Below are 18634 nucleotides of genomic sequence, written 5' to 3'. Positions count from 1 at the left end.
CTCACCTTACCAGTCGGACGGGCCGCGGGGACGTGGGCGCCGCTCCGGAGCTCGCCGGGGACGGGCGCGGGGGCGCCTCGCGGGGACCCTCGGAGGGACGCCGAGCCCAGGACGCCGCGGAGACGAGCGCAGCTGGCAGAGGCCGGCCGGGCGTGGGGGTTGGGGGCCGGCCGACTGGGTGGGACAGGAAAAGAGGAGAGAAACCGCCCTCTGCAGGTTCCCTCTGCCGCCGGGCCGCCTCTGCTCCCCCGGGAGGAAGAGCTGCCTTTCCTTCAGCGATTGTCACTCTACTCTCCATCCGGAGCCGCTTCCTCCCTCGCCCCGAGGCTCCACAGGGCAGGGGATCTGAACCCGGGGCTGACTGGGATCGGTTCGCTCTCCCCGCGACTGACGTTCTGTGAACTTTCAGCAAATGCGGGAAGTTACATTTCCTTGCGTTTGCCTCTCTTTTACGTAAATAGGTCTGTGTCCAGAAGTTCGGGACGTAAGCTGACTTTGTGGGCACTGTCCGGCCGGGAGGCAGGGAGAGGAAGTGGGGATGGGAGAGTTTCCCCACCCAGATCTTCCCTGACTCACATGCATCTGGGACAGTGTGGAGCAGAGGTTAAGGGCGTCGTGGACTTTGGAGTCAAACAGTCCCACCTCCGCGGCTTGTTAATTGTGTGACTTTGGGCAAAATATTTAACGTCTCTAAGTCTCTGCCCTCATCCCTGAATGGGGCACTGAAAGTAACAATGCCTGCGCAGCCATTTCATAGCCACGATTCTAGCACTTGGTGAATGCCTCAATTTAACTATTAATCAATGCCATACTATAGCCACCTCTTGACTTGCTTCTTGGTGGCAGGAAATGTTCCCAAACTAATGAGGAACTCAATGACTAAGGATGTAATAGTTTAACGTGGGCTCTGGAATTGCTCTGCTATTGACCTTGGACAAATCACTGGTTTCATTCCTCTGGGGCAACACCTGTGTCAGAGTTACTGCGGGGGTGGGAATGAGTTAATACATCTGAAGCATTAGAACCTTACCTGGCACACGGTAAGTGCTCAATAAATGCTACCTATCCTTATCTTCAATTCTTCTTAGGGTTAGAACTCTTGTGGTTATTCTGCCTCCCATCCCAGTGGTACAGGCTTCTGGGCTTACTTCTTAGTCCTGTGAGGAGTTCTTTAAGTTTGGGAACCAATATTTATATAGATCGATAGAGGGACAGGTTTTATGCATGTTCATTTGGGAGGAACAAAGAATGAAAGAGAAAGTCTCAGAGGATAGAGGCATGTGTGAGAAAAAAAGACAAAACAAGCAAGGCTTTCATTCCTAAAGATGTTATTTGGTTGGTAAAAAACAGAGGAAAAAAAAAACAGAAGAATTTGATGAAATTCGTTTTATTTAAATATATTTTTAAAGGCATAGCAGTTATCAGTAAGGAAAAAGAAAGCCCATGTGTTGGAAACTGCGAATCCAACCAAGAAAGGCAAAGGAAAGGACATGTAGCCAAGACGTATCGGTTGTTAGTGCCGACAGTTGACTCCTACTGCCCCTCTGTACATCAGAGCTGAACTCTGCCTGCTCTTTTTGCGACATCCTCTCACCTTCCAGCACTTCAGACAATGCTCTGCTGCTTTTCACAGATTTTCATGCCCAATTTTCTGGGAAGGGGTGGCCAGGTCCTTCTTCCTAGTCTGTTTACTCTAGAAGGTCCGCTAAAACCTGTCCACCATGACTCTCCTGGTATTTGAGATAGCGGTGGCATAGCTTTCAGCATCACAGCAACCTGCAGCCACCACAGTATGACAACCGACAGATGGGGGTGTGGTTCCCTGACAGGAAATGAACCCGGGCCATGGCGATGAGAGCCCCGAATTTTAAGTACTAGACCAGGGCTGGCTCATCTATGTGTATCCATCTCTATGGACAATTAATGGCAAGAACATCACCTAGTCCCTGCCTTCCAGAAATGTGAAGGACAATACTGACAGACCAGGTAAGATGTTCAGAGAACACCAGAAACATTCAGAATATGTGGGATACATCAAAGAGCAGAGTACATACTGTTTACAGTATTGCTTATTTTACGCTAAATTTGGTGCCGAGCATGTGCATATTGGAGCCTATTTTTCTGCATGTTTACTATTTTAAAATGAATAGTATGTGTCTATAGGGATAAAATCATGTGCTAGCAAACCTTACATTTTAAAGGAAAAACAAGATGCTTGTGAGAGACTATTAACCATCAAATTAAATTGTGAAAAAGTAACAGCAAATCAGCAGTCAGCTGGGCTGGATGGTCTCTGAGAGTCGGTGGGTCTAACAGTCTTCAATGCCTAATGGAATAAGCTCTGGGAGAGATCGACCAGGATACAAGAAAAATCTCAGCCTTTTCTGGAATTCTTGGTTAGCTTGTCAGTAAATGCAAGCAATTGTCCACTTTTAGAATTTAACCCTTAGAATTTGAATTTCCATTTCTCTTGGATATTCTTTTATCTGAGGACTGGCTAGGCTGACCTTTTTATTAACTTATATTCATCTTGCTGCCAGCCCTGGTGGTCTAGTGGTTAAGATTTGGCATTCTCCACTCGGGGTTCATTTCCCGGTCAGGGAACCACACTGCCCATCTGAGTTGTGGTACTGAGGCAGCTTCGTGTTGCTGTGATGCTGAAAGCGATACGAGCAGGGTCACCCATGATGGACAGGTTTTAGTGAAGCTTCTAGACTAAGACAGACTAGGAAGAAGGACCTGGCCACTCACTTCCGAAAAATTGGCCATGAAAACCCTGTGAATAGCAGTGGGGCGTTATCTGATATAGCGTCAGAAGTGAGAGGATGGTGCAAAAAAGACCAGGCAGGCTTCCACTCTGCTGTACACAGGGTCGCTAGGAGTCGGAATTGACTCGAGGGCACACAAAAAACAGATGATGAATGAAGCTCATATGGTGGTGAGCTACCAGTGTTCTCCAAGGATTGAATGCTGAAGCTCAGAAACTGGAGCAGCTATCCTTTTGTCAACATACCTCCAGGAGTCCTGGACAGGGGTAAGAAATATTCATCTTCACCCAGTTATACTGGCTATCAGCCCCTTCTTGTGTCACTGCCAAGATGGCAGTCTTCTAAGTCCTAGCCTTTCCCCTGGCCAACCTTACCATTTTGTAAATCAGGAGAAACAGGTTGCTTCCTAGCTGGGACTGCCTACCATAGGTAAGCAAAATTATTACTCATGCCCAGCATACTGGCCCTTTCCCCTGCCTTCCTGGAGCCTCCAGTAGAGCCATATGCAAATAAAGTATCAACCCCTCAATTTAGTAAATTTTTCCACTTCAGTTTTGCCTGTTGGGTGCTTGTCGCCCTCCTCGAAGAGGATGTTTCCTAGGAGATGAGGGTCGGGGAAAGCCCTGCAGGAAAAAGGCCTGAACCGGGTTTTGCCAGATGAATGTGGGAGGAGCATTCCAAGTAGGTCATGGAGGGCCTCGGGCAGCAAGAGGCCTGTAGTCCCAGCATTTCCCTCACCTTCCAATAGCCCCGGATCATCACTCCCAGCAGTGATTGTGAGTGCCAAGGGAGTGGGCTGCCTTCGAGAAGAAGTATTAAAATAGCCAGGGGGGCATGCAACCTCCTCTCCATTACAGCAGTGGAGATCCTTTGAAGGTTTTCAAATAAAAGAGTTAACAGGATCAGATCTGAGAAAAATGACTCCTAAATACAAACATGTTACTTCCCTAACAGACACATCTACTGGAAAGTCCTACAAGTTCTCAAACTCCGTGTCCAATGTTTGTATGGGACGCGCAGGAAACTGCACATAAAGTGTACAATTTGACCAGTTTGACACATGCATACATCCCCATTAAACCATTACCACAATCAAAACCATGAATATTTCCAGCACCTCAAGTTTCCTCCTGATTCTTTGTAATCCACTCTCCTTCCCACCACCCCCACTGGTCTTCCCGTCATTGTAGACACTAACATGCCCCCCCCCCCCCCCCCCCCCCCCCCCCCCCCCCCGCCGCCGCCGCCCAAACTGGGCTAGATTCCTTCTCCAGGGAATCTGGATCTGGAGAGCAGCGGGTGGCTGGAGCTGAGTCTTGCAATGACAAGTGCCTAGAGGGGCAGTCCATACATTCCTGCTACAGACCTCTGTGGGCTGATTCTTGTCCTTTCTGCAGCTTGGCTGTTCTTTCCATTCTATGAGCTGCCTAATAGCCTTCAGCATATGCTTTATTGCTTAATTGTGTCAGTTTGTTGCTTGCAACCAAAGAACCCACACGATGCACTTCCTCCTGTAGTCACAATTTCAGGGAATGGCACCACCAAATTCCAGTCTCTGAAGCCTAACCTAGAATAATTCCTGAAAACTTCAGTGTTCATCATGTCTTCTAAGCCACTGCTAAATCCTGCCCATTCTGTTCCCTGCTCAATATTCTGTCTCCATAAAGTTCTTACTTTTTTCCCTCATCATTATTTCTCTGTTTCTCATATATCTCTCTGCGTGGCACAGAGCAGGCACTCGGTAAGTGCTTGTCGAATGACCGAATGAATGCTGACACTGTCCATCACCCCTAGAAATAAACGCAAAGGTGGATGACCATTTGCATGTGATGTGTGTTTATCAGGATGATAGGATTTTAAAGTTAGGTTTTAATGTTTTCACAGAAGCAAATGATAGGCCTTGAATCCAGGACTTCTGACTCCAAATTCCATGCCATTTCTATTATATTATCATACTTTGTATGCTTTCCCTTCCCTTGGAGTTCCATTTCTTCCATCCTGCTCAGATCCTTATTTACACCAGATTGTAAACCAGATTGTAAACACTAGATACAGCTCTAAAATGTAAGCTCTTTCTAGGGGTATTTGCTTATTAACCAACGAGATGGGGGACATGCGGTAAAGCATCTCGATTGAGGAGAGAAGCCCCTGGCATCATCTGAGAGTTAAGCCAGGAGGTAGGGTGGTCTAGGGGTCAGGGATGTGACTAACGCTTTCTGAACCTCAGGTAGAATCAATAACCTTGCCTCAGTGGAGAACAGTGTGCTGGGCTGGAACAATTCCCCGTGTCAAACAAAGAATCCACACGTAGAATAACAGTTTATTCAACAATCTGAAAATCTGTTCTTTAAGTCTTGCAAAATGAGTGGTAAGTCAAAGATTTGTTCACTATTCTCTGAGTTATGTGTGGTGTGTGTCTCTGTGTGGACAACTGTCTGTGTCTACAGATGCTTTTGCTTTTTATAGCCATTTTAGCCCCACTTTAATTAATATATAAAGTCTTACTATTCTAACAATACTAAAACCTGCATTAAATATTCCCTGAGTCTAACGGTGTCTTGTCCCAAGCCTGCGTCCCTCCCCCCCCAAGTCTGCTCCTCAGCCTCCATTAATGCCAGGTCGTTAGGGACCACTAGCATTCAGATTGTTTGGGAACCTAGAAGTGAATGCTGGATCTTCAGTCCCTCTGACCTATACACCCTCTAGCCAATGAGCTTCTCTGGGGAGGTGTGTGTGGGGAGGTCTTGGCAGTTCTTCTTCAGAGGTGTGTATTTTGCATTGTAGATACCTGGAAAATAAACATGATTGCCTTAGATGCTGACCTGCCCTCCCACTAACCACTCAACGAGGGTAGAAACTCAGTTTGCTTCTATCGAGTTATATTTCATGTATCCACCAGCCTCTACTGAGGGAGGCGATGTGAAACTGGTGTTTGCGATTATTGCAAAGACTTGCTGCAGGTACTGTTCGTTACATCATTCACCATCTCTTTATGAGGATTCACAGGAGAAATTTCATTTCCATCTTAGTAGCAGGAGTTGTTGTTCTCTTAAGGAATGGGCATCATGAATTGGGTGAACTGATCAGCTTTTCCTCTTCTTGGATATTAGAAAGTCTGAAACCAATTTTGTGGTCCGCCCTTAGTAAGTTTACTTTATAGAATACATTTTTGTACTTGCCTAATTCATGGCTCCACTTTACGTCACTGTCACTAATATACTTCTGAGTTATTTTGCTCTATTTTGTGTGTGTGTGTATATATGTATTTACCTTTTTGTATGCCTTTTGTATATCTTAACTCCTTTTTGAAACAAATAAGTCCAGATATAACTAAATAAATACTTAGGAGATAGGGCTATGGTGAGAGGTCAAGAGGTTCAAGGCCAAGTGTTGGGAAATGAGCACAAAACCCCCACAAAGTCCTAGTTTACCCTTGGTTCCTCTGGCTCCCACCTGCTTCGCTTTGCCCTAAGGGTAGAGCACTGCTGGGTTCCCCTTGTAGCCCACGGTAAGGATCCTAGCCTGTAACAAACCTCTCTCCACCCCCAATGCCCAATCTTACCACCCATCCTGTTCTGTGTGTCCGGCCTCCTTACCTCTTCTTGAGGCTCAGGTGCTATGGCGTTGCTCTCTTCTGGAACTGCAGACACATGAAGCTGAAGATCTTGGCTCTACAAAAAGAAGAGTTCTGCCAGTAAGAGGTGGCTCAACCCCCACAGCCTCTCAGCTCAAAGGGGCTTCTGCGCCTGACACTTTACAAGGGTCACAGACAACACCAAGGGCAAACATCCGATGTAGTTGCACTATAGCCTGAAGGCATCAGGGAAGGCTTTACTTGTCATTCTCTTTGACAGATTAAGAAACCAAGATTTAAAGGGAAAAATGACTTGCTGGGACAGGAAATGAGGTCTTTGGACTCCACAGCTGTGTCCATGATCAGACACTGTGTGATTTGTGTGACATGCATCTGTACGTATATCTATGTGGGAGTCTGTGAGGGTATGACAGAGGTCATAAAACCACTACCTACCACTTTTACACTAACCCTCCTCAAGAACACACTGCAGCTCTCACACTTAGATGATCCTAACCCACGGCAGTTAGGAGAGGCAAGTGGCGTAATGGTTTCTTTGGGAAAAGTTCTAGGTTCAAGATGGGAACCCAAGGTGTGGGAAGCCCTGTCTAGGAGCTGCTAACCCAGGAGAAGACCTTGGCACTCGAAGGTTTAGAGTGAATTTATTTTTTTTTTAAAGATTTTATGTTTCCTTTTTCTTCCCAAAGCCCCCTGGTACACAGTTGTGTATTTTTAATTGTGAGTCCTTCTAGTTGTGGCATATGGGACGCCGCCTCAGCATGGCTTGATGAGCGATGCCATGTCTGTGCCCAGGATCTGAACCGGTGAAACCCTGGGCCACTGAAGCAGAGCGCGTGAACTTAACCACTCGGCCACGGGGCTGGCCCCTATTTTTTAAAATTTTTTAAAATTGAAATTTAATTCACATACTATAAAATTCACCCTTTTAAAGTAGAACCAATTTCAAATAGTATGACAGCCACTTGAAATTCTACATTTCTCCTTTAAGGAAATTTTCCTTCTTCTTACTCCCTCCTGCAATTCCAGGCCATGAATTTCCTCAAAGATAGTACTACCTCCCAGAAGGTTCTCAAACCTTCATTCTCTGTCAGGTGATTCAAAGGCTGAGCAAGAACAGATTTTCTTGTGGTTACCCTTTTTGTTAGGAAGATTAGCCCTGAGCTAACGTCTGCTGCCAATCTTCCTCTTTATTGCTGAGGAAGACTGGCTCTGAGCTAATATCCATGCCCATCTTCCTCTACTTTATATGTGGGACGCCTGCCACAGCATGGCTTGCCAAACGGTGTGTATGTCCGCACCTGGGATCCGAACCAGGGAACCCCAGGCCACCAAAGCAGAATGTGCAAACTTAACTGCTGTGCCACCAGGCCAGCCCCAGCGGTTAACATTTTATTTACCCATTTTTATATGTGATATGTCCATAATTCTGCTTGAGAAAAACTATGATTTATGATGCATTTGCAAGGAAATGAACAGATCTTGTAGAACATAGGCTTCAGAGGACTGATGACCCTGGTAGGCTAGGGTCTAGGATGTTCTCGTTGCTTAATTCCATAGGAAAAATACACCTCCTTAGCCAATGACCAAAAGCAATCCCACAAGAGAGGATAGGAGTAAGGAAGCACTATAAATCTCAAATATAAGGAGGTATACAGGGGAAAGGAGGTTGTGTCCTGTATCTGTTTCCCAAGGAGGAGAGAGTTAATAGCCTGTTCCTCAAAATAGTCAGACAGCATCTTGGTCCCCAAAATCTCCCCTTCAGTAAGATGACCCCAAGGATGCAAACCTATGTTACTATTCCCCAGAGTCAAACAGAAGATCACTCTGTCGCTGTCTCCATGCTAAAATCATATAATATATTACAAAGTCAATTTTAAATTAATTTTGGATTTTCCACACCATTGAGTTGCTTTTTTCAGTGCAGAAAAGTGAGAAGTGGCTACACTTTCCCTCCTCAAAATCCTACCTTAACTCTTGCTTATTCACTACCCACATGCCCTGCGTCTCTCTCAATCTGCATAGCTACCGCAGACTAGGAAGAGCCAAGCGAGAGAGCTACATGGTGCTCTGTTAGGCCCTCCAGCACCTCATGTGAATCAAGACTGAGGGCGTAACAATGGTGATGACTTGGATTTTAGTACCTGAGGGGAGTCAGCTGACGTAAGCTCATTGTTCTCTTCTTTGCCTTCCAGCTTCCCTGTCTTGCCAGACTCTGAAAACACCTGTGGATCAAAGTGTACAATGTAGAAGTCCTGCACCCTCACACCCCGATGCCACCCTTGCGCTCTCTGTCCAGGTTAGCACCTCTCAGATAACAGGAGGCTCCCACGGTAAGCTGGTCAACCTTCAGTTAGGCATAGGTAGTAGCGTGCTGTGATCTGAGGGGTACCAGACATCCCAGATATCCACACGGCTCATGCCCTGGCCTCTTTCATTGCCCAACGCCACCTTCTCTGACCACTCTGTTTAAAATTGCAATTCAGGCCCCACTCCCTGTGCCTTCCCCTACTTAATTTTTCTCCATATCTCTTATTGCCACTACATTATAATTTTACTTATTTATTCTGTTTCTTGTCTATCCTTCCCCCCGCGCCCCCACCACTAGAATGTAAGCTGCAGGAAGGCAGAGAATTTCCTGTTTTGTTCACTGTGATACTCCCCTTCCTAGGAAGGTGCCTGGCACATAGTGCAGGCTCGATAAGTAATTGTGGAATGAATGGATGAATCCTGATGCCACTGAGTCAGATGTCTTACCATGATCCTCTCTACAGTGCACCTGACAGTTGATCTCACAGCCCTGGCTTTTAACACCAAGGAAGGAGAACTATTTCCCAAGGTGGCCCATCCCATTTTAGTTTTTGGAAGCTCCTTGTATACCCTTTCCCCTATATCTAAAAAAATTTTTTTCCATACCATTTTTGTGTGTGTGTGAGGAAGCTTGTCCCTGAGCTAACATCTGTTGCCAATTTTCCTCTTTTTGCTTGAGGAAGGTTTTCCCTGAGCTGACATCTATGCTAATCTTCCTCTATTTTGTATGTGGGATGCCACCACAGCGTGGCTTGATGAGTGGTGTGTAGGTCCACGCCCGGGATCTGAACCTGTGAACCCCAGGCCACCAAAGCAGAGTCCACGAAATTAACCACTATGCCACTGGGCCAGCCCCTCCATACCATTTTTTTAACATAGCTAATTGCTGCAAGTTCCTCATGTATTGATCCAAAATGTGCTTTAAAAAACAAATCTTTACACATAGGGCCTAGTTCTGCCCTCAGTAGTCCTACGGAACAAGTCAAATCTCTCTTCTATATTGTAGCCTTTCCACATAATTTGAATAGAATGTGACTTGATATCCAGATCCTTCACAGAACTGGGTGCTCCCCGGGAGATCTGTGTCTATGTTTTAACACAATCCTTTTCTCAAACATATTCTCACCTTTCAAAAGACCATCCTTTTGCTTTACCTTCCTCTGTGCGTTCCTTCTTCTAGGTCTCTCTCATCAAAGAAGACACAACTTCGAAATTTGCTGCTGCCATTTTGCTTGGTATCTATTTACCACAGTCACAAATATGACAAACTAAAGACCCTCCGCCCCATTCCCCATTAAAAAAGGTAAAGCTCAGGATGCTAGTTGTAGGTTCTTTATATTGGGAACTCCCAGAACTTGGAGCAAAAGATAAAAATTAGTAAGAACTTGCTCACAATAACACTGGAGATAAGCCCTTTGCAGAAGTCAATTACCCTAAGAGTACAGGTCACTAAATTAGTTGCTGTGAAAATATGAAACAATCCACAGAACCAAAGAGGTGTCTAAGGGTATCCTTGAGTCTATAATAAAATGACATAAAATCTTATCAACTATGGGAAACCTAACTATAGTAAAAATGATCTACATCGAGGTTATAAAGAGGAATGGAGACTCAGCCAGATCCACTCACCTGAGAGATCAAGGTAGGAGATGTAGAAAGTTCTTCTGGGTTCAGATTCTCAGTGTTTTCCTTTTCTCCGGCTTCAGGAGTTCTTACTGGCTTCTCTGGTGGCAGTGGATCAGGAGAGGCCTCTAAGGAGGCCCTAGGACTTGGAGTCCCAGCCCCCAGGGAGGCCCTGGGGCTGGTGGGTGAATTCGGTTCAGAGGCTGTAGGGCTGGAGGGTGTGTTCCCTGAGGAGGGCCTGGGGCTGGGAGTGGCTCTGGGTGGAGGAGGCCTATTGGGGGGTGCTGAGGCCCTCTGGATAGAGGCTCTCTTCTTTGGTTGTTCAGATCCTTCACTGGAGGTGCGGGTTCGGAGGACTACTTCTGGGAGAGATGAAGGCTGCTCTGAAGGGATTAGGGCTCTGCCTGGTGATGGAGCTGCGGAGCAAGGGAGAACTTCCTCCTGGGCCTGGCCACCCTCAACGGTGAGAGAGGGCTGGGCCGGGGTGAGGCCATTGCAGGCTGGCAGAGGCTCTTCCTCCTCAGAGGAGCTTGCTTCAGCCTCTTCCTCCTCTGTTTCCTCATCTTTTAAGGGCTCTTCTTTGATCTCAGAGTTGTCTTCTCCCTGGGCTGGATCAGATGCCAGCTCTTCTTCACTTGCAGAGGTGGAGTCCCTCTCACTCTTCAAGGAAAGTGCAGAGGGACTGATAGGTGAGGTAAGAGGGCCGGAGACCACAGATGGTCGAACTGGGGGAGAGATGACTAAAGAGCGTCTGTTGCCGCTAAAAAAGGAAGGGCATTCAGACTCAGAAGACCTAACAACTGGAAGTAACCTAAATACCCCCAAATAAATATGATGCATGCACATAATAATAATAAAGCAATTTAAAATGATACTGGAAAGTTTATGTAATTTTCAATAATGCTTACGTTATAAAGTAAAGTGAAAAAGGCTATAAAATTTTATCTATATCACAACTCTATTATGTAAAATATATAAAGAAAAAGACTAGAAAGAAACACAGCAAAATATTAATGAAATATTTTCTCTGGGGAAAAGATTCAGTTAATCGTTATGGATTCTGTATTTGCAAATTCACCTACTCCCTAAAATTTATTTATAACCCCAAATCAATACTTCTGGTGCTTTCACAGTCAGTCACAGACATGTGCAAGCTGTGGAAACTGAGTCCGTGACGAGCGCTGTCCCTCTGAGTTCTGATAAGGCAGTCCTTGGCCTTCTTGTTTCTGCTCTCATACTGTAAATGTGTCCTTTTGCCATGTTTTTCACATCGTTGTGCTTTTTGCTGATGATTTTGCCATTTAAAATGGCCTCCAAGTGTAGTGCTAAAGTGCTGTCTAAGAGTGAGAAGACAGTGAGGTGACTCACAGAGAAAATACGATGTTGGATAAGCTTCCTTCAGGCGTGTGTTACAGCGCTGTCGGCCGTCAGTTCAATATTAATGAGTCAACGATACAGATTAAATAAGTTGTCTTTAAACAGAAACACACACAAGACAAGGTTATATACTGATTGGTTGATGAAATTGTTGGGACCAGGGGCTCACAAGAACCTAACCCTGTGTTTCCCCAAGGAGCAATGGCGTAGTATTCACTAATTCAGTGCTCGTGGTGACTTCACAGAACTTAACTGCCACAAACAATGAAAGTGGACTATAACATTTATCAAGCAGGCTGGATACTGTGCTGAGTGCTTCTATAGCCAACATCGGCCTGGTTCCTACTCACCTCCTCAAGTGCTTCCCATGTACCATCCACTAACTGATTAAGCAACCCACAAATATTTACTCAACAGGTACCAACTATGTGCTGTGTCCTGGGCACAAGGATGGGGAATGGGCAGAGGAACAGAAAGAGAAAATCTTAATTCCTGCCCTATGGGGTTTCTAATGTGAGATAAGCTGAGTGACATAAGGTTCTTTCTAGCACTAGCATCCTAGGGATCAGTAGGTTTAGAAGGCCCAGGACATAGTAAGAAAAGACCAGATTTCCCTACAAGGTTCCGGGACATCTTGGTGTAAGTGATGGTAAGTTTCAGATGAATGGATAATTAGAGAGAACTCTGGCTTTCAATGCTGGAAGAGGAGAAACAGAGTTTTTGGAGAAAAAGGGAATTCGTCTAGGAAGTTTACACTGGCCCCTTGGTGATTCTTTTCAATTGTCTGTAACTACTTGCTAAATGAGCAGTACAAATAGCAAATGTGAGCCCTATTCTTGCTTCAAGGCCCAAGCTCAGTTTCACTACCTCCTTAAAGGCTTCCCCGACCATCCACACACTGGAAATTACTTACCTCTCTGGAATCCCTACAGGTCTCATTAGGCACTTTGTATGTACAAGCTTATATCATCCTTTGTAGTCCTAAGGCAAATTTTCTCTTTTCAACTTTTTGTAAATCACTTCAGAGAAAGGACAAGTGTCCTGTGTCTTTGGATCCCTAACTCTTGGCATAAAACTTTGCACAGAGTAGGGACATAATAAAATTTCCTAAACAACGGCTTCAGAGTAAGAAAGTGATCACATTCTGAGGGACCAGTGAATTGCTTACAGTTACCAACACAAAGAATGTGTGAAGGCAATAGCTACCACACACACACACACACACACACACACAAAGTGGAAAAGCAAGCCATAACAGATTGAGAAAAGATATTTGCAATGCATATCATTAAAGGTTTAATATCCAGAATATACAAAAAAAAAAACCACCCTCATATAAAACAATTTTAAAAAAAGGATTAACAGGGGCCAGCCCAGTGGCATAGTGGTCAAATTTGTGTACTCTGCTTTGGTGGCCCAGGGTTTGTGGGTTTGGATCCTGGGCACAGACATACATACCACTCATCAAAGCACGCTGTGGTAGCATCCCACATACAAAAAATAGAGGAAGACTGGCACAGATGTTATCTCAGGGACAATCTTCCTCAAGCAAGAAGAGGAAGATTGGCAATGGATGTTAGTCAGGGCGGATCTTCCTCACCACAAAAAAAAGGGGGGGTAAACAGGTAAACAATCCAAAAGAAAATGTGAAAAAAAGATAAGCAGGAAAGTCACAGAACAGGAAACTCAAATGGCCAACAACATGAAAAGATGTTCATGCTAACTAGCAATTGTGGAGATGTTAATTAAAACTGTAAAAAATTCCACTTCATACTCATTAGCTTAGAAAAATCATGAAGTCTGACAATTCACATGTAGCAGGAACATGGAGCAATGGGGGCTTCTATTCACTGCTGGTGGGTTGTAAATTGGGACAGTCACTTTGGAGAGCACTTTGGCAATGGCAACAGCTAGTAAGGCTGAAGAAGCCCAAATGCACAGACTCTGTGACTCAGCAAGTCCACTCCCAGTATACACAATAAAGAAACTCTTGATAGTATTCATGAGAAACGTAAAACATGTTCGTTGCAACATTATTTGTAATAGCAAAAAACTGGAAAACAACCCAAATGTCCATTAGCAGGAGGACAGATATATAAATTGTAAACTAGCCATACAATGGCATCTGCAACAGTTACAGAGGGGAAAGATCAGAGCTAGCAACATGTAGCAACAAGGATAAATAAACCTCATAAACAATACTAAGAGAACAAAAGAAGTTGCAAAAGAATACAGTGTAATTCCATTTATATAAAGTTTAAAAACATGCAAAACAATATTTTCTGTGTGCGCATATATGTGTATAATAAAAGTAAAAAGACATGCATAAGAATAGTAAGCACTAAATTTAAGATAGTGGCTGCCTTTGGTGGGGCAGGAAGAGAAAGTGAGTGGGGAAGGGATACTGGGAGCTTCAATTATATATATAATAGTTGATTTCTTAAATTTGGTGGTAGGCATATAGCTATTTGTTGTATTCTTTATACCTTTAGTTATAGATGAAATATTTCATAAAAAGAAAAAGAATTTACATAGGGGCATAGTGCAAACAGCAAACAACATAATGTACATGAACACAAAAGCAAGGCCAGGATTTGGGAGTGGAGATGAGAGTGGTGAATACGTTCACACAGAGGACAAGTGAAGCAGAAAAGAGTCTCAGAGGTTGCTCACCTTGATAGTCCCTTCACCACAAAGACTTTGTCGGAATGTTGCTTCTCCAGTTTGCTCATCACCTCGTAGAGACTGTGGTTCAGCTAGAGCCAGCAAGAGAGAAGAGGATGCCAGCCAGATGGGAACCTGAGACTGGCAGATCCCTTCTCTCCTCTCTTTTCAGACAGCTCCCTAAAAATAAAACCTCACCACCCTGAACTGTACAATTCCTCCTCATCTCTTTTGCACTACTGTCCAGGGTCCTGTCCCACCACCCCTTCCTCCTTGACTGTCTGCGTCTTAAGTTCTGCCTCTAGCATCAGACTGGCAGCTCTCTCAAGGCTGGGTTCTTGATGTTTGATTTGAGGTTCCAGCTTCTCTCAGGTGATCCAGGGAATGAAAACTCATTGTAATACTACAATGTAATTTTAATTTAAAATTAATTTAATGTAAAATTACCATGTAAATCATAATTTAGCCAAAGAAACTCTGAAGAGGAACGTACATGTATGTGTATGTGACTATAATTAATATTGTAACAGCAAAGAGTCTTGGAATCCCAGGACTAGAAAAGACCCATGAGATGATGTTCTGTGGCTGCCTGTCACTGAAGAGGATTGGTCCTATTCAAGACCAACTACCTGAGAAACTGACCTGGGCATAAACACCGCCCTCTCCACTCCCCAGCAACAAAAGATAGAGATTTCACAACTTGGTTCCCTGTTTTAGCTGTGCCTTCCAGAGGCTTCACCTCCTTTATTCATCTGAAGCTCAAGTTTGGCTGCTATTATTCAGTATTAATGGAGATGGAGAGGGCCCTCTGACAGAGATATATATGTGCTTTAATAGAGTTCAACGCAGTCAATCAAGTGCTATTATTTCATCATGAGAAAAAAGTAAAAATGTGTGGTGCCAATATGGATATTTAATGAGATTATATAAATTAGGGCTACCTTCATATTTACTAGAAAAACCTAGGTGTCTAAATTGACCAGATGTTTCTCACCTTGCTCATCTCCCTGTAGAAGACATCCCTCAAGTTGGAAATGTTTTGGAAGATGGTCACATAACAGCCAATACGACTATCAGGAGGCAAAACGACAAACATATACAGGTAAGGGTTGATAAAGGAAGTTTTTGTTTGAAAATGCAAGGTAGGAGCTTAGGCCAAAGCCAACCACCACCAAGGCTCCTCAGAGAAAAGTGCCCCACGTCCCAGACTTGGGTTCTGGGATCAGGATTCATCAGAGCCAAGCCAGGAGCACAGTTGACTCTCAGGAGTGGGCAGGCCAGGAGACACTATCAGCCCAGGCTGACACCAAAATATCACAATCTCTAGTTGCATGATGTTATCTGATTCAGGCTCTTTAGGTATTGAAGTAGACGTGGAAGTGCTTTGAAGAATTTTTAAAGTGCTGTATAAGGCCATACAATTATAGTTATTATAATAAGTAATTATTCTTTCTCATTATGCAAAACTTGGACTTCTATGAAGCTGTATGTACATTAATGGAATTCTACTGTAAATGAATTGGGGAAGTTTACATTTAAAGAAACTGTATTAAATTTCAATTCCATTTAAATTAGGAGTCACATACTTAATGTTTTAGAATACATGTAGTCATTAAAAAGGCTCCATCATATGTAGAATAATTTCTTTTTTTTTGAGGAAGATTAGCCTTGAGCTAACATCTGCCACCAATCCCTCTCTTTTTGCTGAGGAAGACTGGCCCTGAGCTAACATCCATGCCCATCTTCCTCTACTTTATATGTGGGATGCCTGCCATAGCATGGCTTGACAAGCGGTGCCATGTCCACACCCGGATCCAAACCGGCAAACCCTGGGCCGCCAGAGCATAACGGGCAAACCTAACCTCTGCGCCACCGGGCTGGCCCTGTAGAATAATATTAAGTAACAATATAAAATACTCTGACTACAACTGTTTTAAAATACATCTTGTGGGGCCAGTCCAGTTGTGCAGAGGTTAGGTTTGCACGTAGCAGGGCTGAGGCTATGTCCCACTCCTGGACCAGGGCTCTTTTCATGAGGTGACATGTTTGGGCTGCCAGGTGGCCTGGGCCTGCAGTGGCCCAGGAGTCCAGCCCTTTCCTGAATCTCAGTCCTTACCTATTGTAAAGCACAGGCAGCTCCTCTAGTAGCTCCTTGTTCAGATCTTCAAACACAGCCTGGGCTTTGTTGAACTCTTCCTCTGCCTAAGTGGTGAAAGAGACAGACAATTCCCCTCAATTCTGAATCCAAGGCTAGAGGCTGCTGCTTTTGTCTCTGCATTTTGTCAGGGACTACGCTTACTTGGAACCATGCCTGTCCTTCTCCAGACCCGTGACCTCCCCAGCCTCAAGTCTCTGACTATCCTTAGAGCATCTGTGTCAGAGGAAACAGGATTTCCTTCAGGACACTGGATGCTGAATTTATCATTTCCTAAACCCAGTTTGGCCCAGCCACCTGCCACCATTATCGGGAGAGGGAGAGTGGGACAGATTTACCAGGCTTTTTTCTTTTTACCTTGGCAGTCTTGGCCTCATCTTTCTTTTTGGCATTCTGCACCGCCTCCAGGTGGTGTCGGGCACTGTCATAGTCCACGAGTTTCCGACCCCGCTTGGCGATTCTTTCCTAACCCAGAGTCAGGAGAGAGGGCCTTGACACTCACTTTTCAGTGGCCGAGATGTAGGTAACAGAGTATCAAACAGAGAGGCAAGATTCTTGGGTCCTATTATCACATTTCACAGAAAATAGGGTTTTGTGCCCAAGGGGTCTCCCTCACTATCTGGAAGGAATGGGAATTCTCAGGGGGAAACAGAGCAAAGGGCAATCCTACAGAGCACATGGAAGCCTGCACTAAATGTTAATATTTCCTAGGAACGCACGATAAAGTGGTTCAGCCTCCAGGAGAAACAGCCTTGAAAATCCTACCAAATTGAAAGTCAAGAGTTTTGGGTGTTACTCCCAATGCTGCCATTTATTGCCTTGTGACCTAGGGCAAGGCACACCTCTTTTGGAGCCTCAGTAGATTCATCTGCCCTATTGTGTTATTTTAGAGAGCAAATGCTGAATATAAAGTGCTTTGAAAACCCTAAAGTATAGTAAAAATAGCAAATTGATATGAGCACTGAGAGAATATCTACTCAATTTCATTCAAACTACAAATTATTCCAGGGAGAAGCAAACTATATTAACGGCCCGTCTCATTCTCTCAATCACAGATTTGAAAGGATCTTAGCAATTATCTGGTCCAATTTCCTATTCAATACACGAAGCTTCTCTACCACAGCCAAGGTAAGAAGTAGTTTGACTTCTGCCTGAACAGAGAACAGACAACATACTACCTCACAGTATATTTAATTTTTGGAAAGCTTTAACTATAAGAAAGTTCAGTCAGTCTCCCTCTAATTTCTTCCGATTAATCTAAAATCAGCAGAGAAATACAAATATTGTATGATTTCACTTATATGTGGAATCTAAGGAGCAAAATAAATGAACAAACAGAACAAAACAGAAACAAACTCATAGATACAAAGAACAAATTGATTGTCGCCAGAGGGGAGAAGGGTAGGGGACGGGCAAAATGGGTGAAGGAGATTAAGAGGAACAAACTTCCAGTTACAAAATAAACAAGTCATGGGGATGTAATGTACAGCATAGGGAACACAGTCAATAATATTGTAATGACTTTGTAAGGTGACACGGTTACTAGACTTGCCGTGGCGATCACTTTGTAATGTATATAAATGCTGAATCACTATGTTGTACACCTGAAACCGATATAATATTGTATGTCAACCATACTTAAATTTAAATAAATAAACAAAATGGCCTTAGAGAAAGCAAGAAGGGAGGCAGGGAGATACATTTTGGAAAAAAATAAATAAATAAAATCAGTACAGTGCCCAATAAAGTAGATGTTTAATAAATATGAGTTGAATGAATAAACGAATTCTAATTCTGCTTTCAGGTTGAATTCCTCTTTCACCTAACAGATTTTCAAGCATTTGAAGGTAATTTTTATGACTCCTCCAGGCTTCCTCTTCTCTACAATAAACATCTTTAGTCCCATCACTGTTTCTCACAACTAAAAGGGATGCTCTGACCTGGATCTAATTCAATACCAGCCCAAATCTAGTTCACTGAAATCTAAGCATTAATATAACCTTCACGCTAACCTTTTGTCTAACCCTCAACTTTTAACCCTTCTCCTAACTTACCCAACTTCATTCCTAACCATGGGCTCTAGATCTATTTCCAAGGCATAACCCAATACATTCTCTAACTTATATGGGCCCCCCATAACCCATT

General features: G+C 44.0%; 1 protein-coding gene and 2 long non-coding RNA genes across 5 annotated transcripts in view; 2 read left to right on the top strand and 1 right to left on the bottom strand.

Moving 5' to 3' along the window:
- Positions 1 to 11: 11 nt before the first annotated feature.
- Positions 12 to 9304, top strand: LOC124238314 (uncharacterized). The gene is made up of 3 exons (XR_006888281.1): positions 12 to 1040; positions 4996 to 5136; positions 8556 to 9304. It is a non-coding gene; the product is annotated as an uncharacterized LOC124238314 (long non-coding RNA).
- Positions 5071 to 18634, bottom strand: part of BIN2 (bridging integrator 2) — a 29693-nt gene continuing 16129 nt past the window's right edge. For 2 of the 3 annotated variants that reach the window (XM_046659064.1, XM_046659082.1), the window contains exons 6-13: positions 16847 to 16954; positions 16451 to 16536; positions 15329 to 15404; positions 14344 to 14426; positions 10300 to 11053; positions 8505 to 8585; positions 6365 to 6439; positions 5071 to 5556 (exon numbers count right to left, since the gene is read on the bottom strand). In XM_046659064.1, the coding sequence (XP_046515020.1) occupies positions 5527 to 5556; positions 6365 to 6439; positions 8505 to 8585; positions 10300 to 11053; positions 14344 to 14426; positions 15329 to 15404; positions 16451 to 16536; positions 16847 to 16954 (1293 nt within the window). In that variant the 3' untranslated portion in view covers positions 5071 to 5526. Of the gene's footprint in view, positions 5884 to 6364; positions 6440 to 8504; positions 8586 to 10299; positions 11054 to 14343; positions 14427 to 15328; positions 15405 to 16450; positions 16537 to 16846; positions 16955 to 18634 lie in introns of all 3 variants that reach the window. The other variant, XM_046659074.1, reaches the window with a different exon arrangement.
- Positions 10624 to 18632, top strand: LOC124238321 (uncharacterized). Its single transcript, XR_006888286.1, has 4 exons — positions 10624 to 10756; positions 15348 to 15436; positions 17545 to 17617; positions 18294 to 18632. It is a non-coding gene; the product is annotated as an uncharacterized LOC124238321 (long non-coding RNA).

This window comes from Equus quagga, chromosome 1, assembly GCF_021613505.1.
Source record: "Equus quagga isolate Etosha38 chromosome 1, UCLA_HA_Equagga_1.0, whole genome shotgun sequence".
Classification (NCBI taxonomy): Eukaryota; Metazoa; Chordata; class Mammalia; order Perissodactyla; family Equidae; genus Equus; species Equus quagga.
The sequence above is the reverse complement of the archived record's forward strand: the minus strand, read 5'-3'. Positions and strand labels throughout refer to the sequence as shown.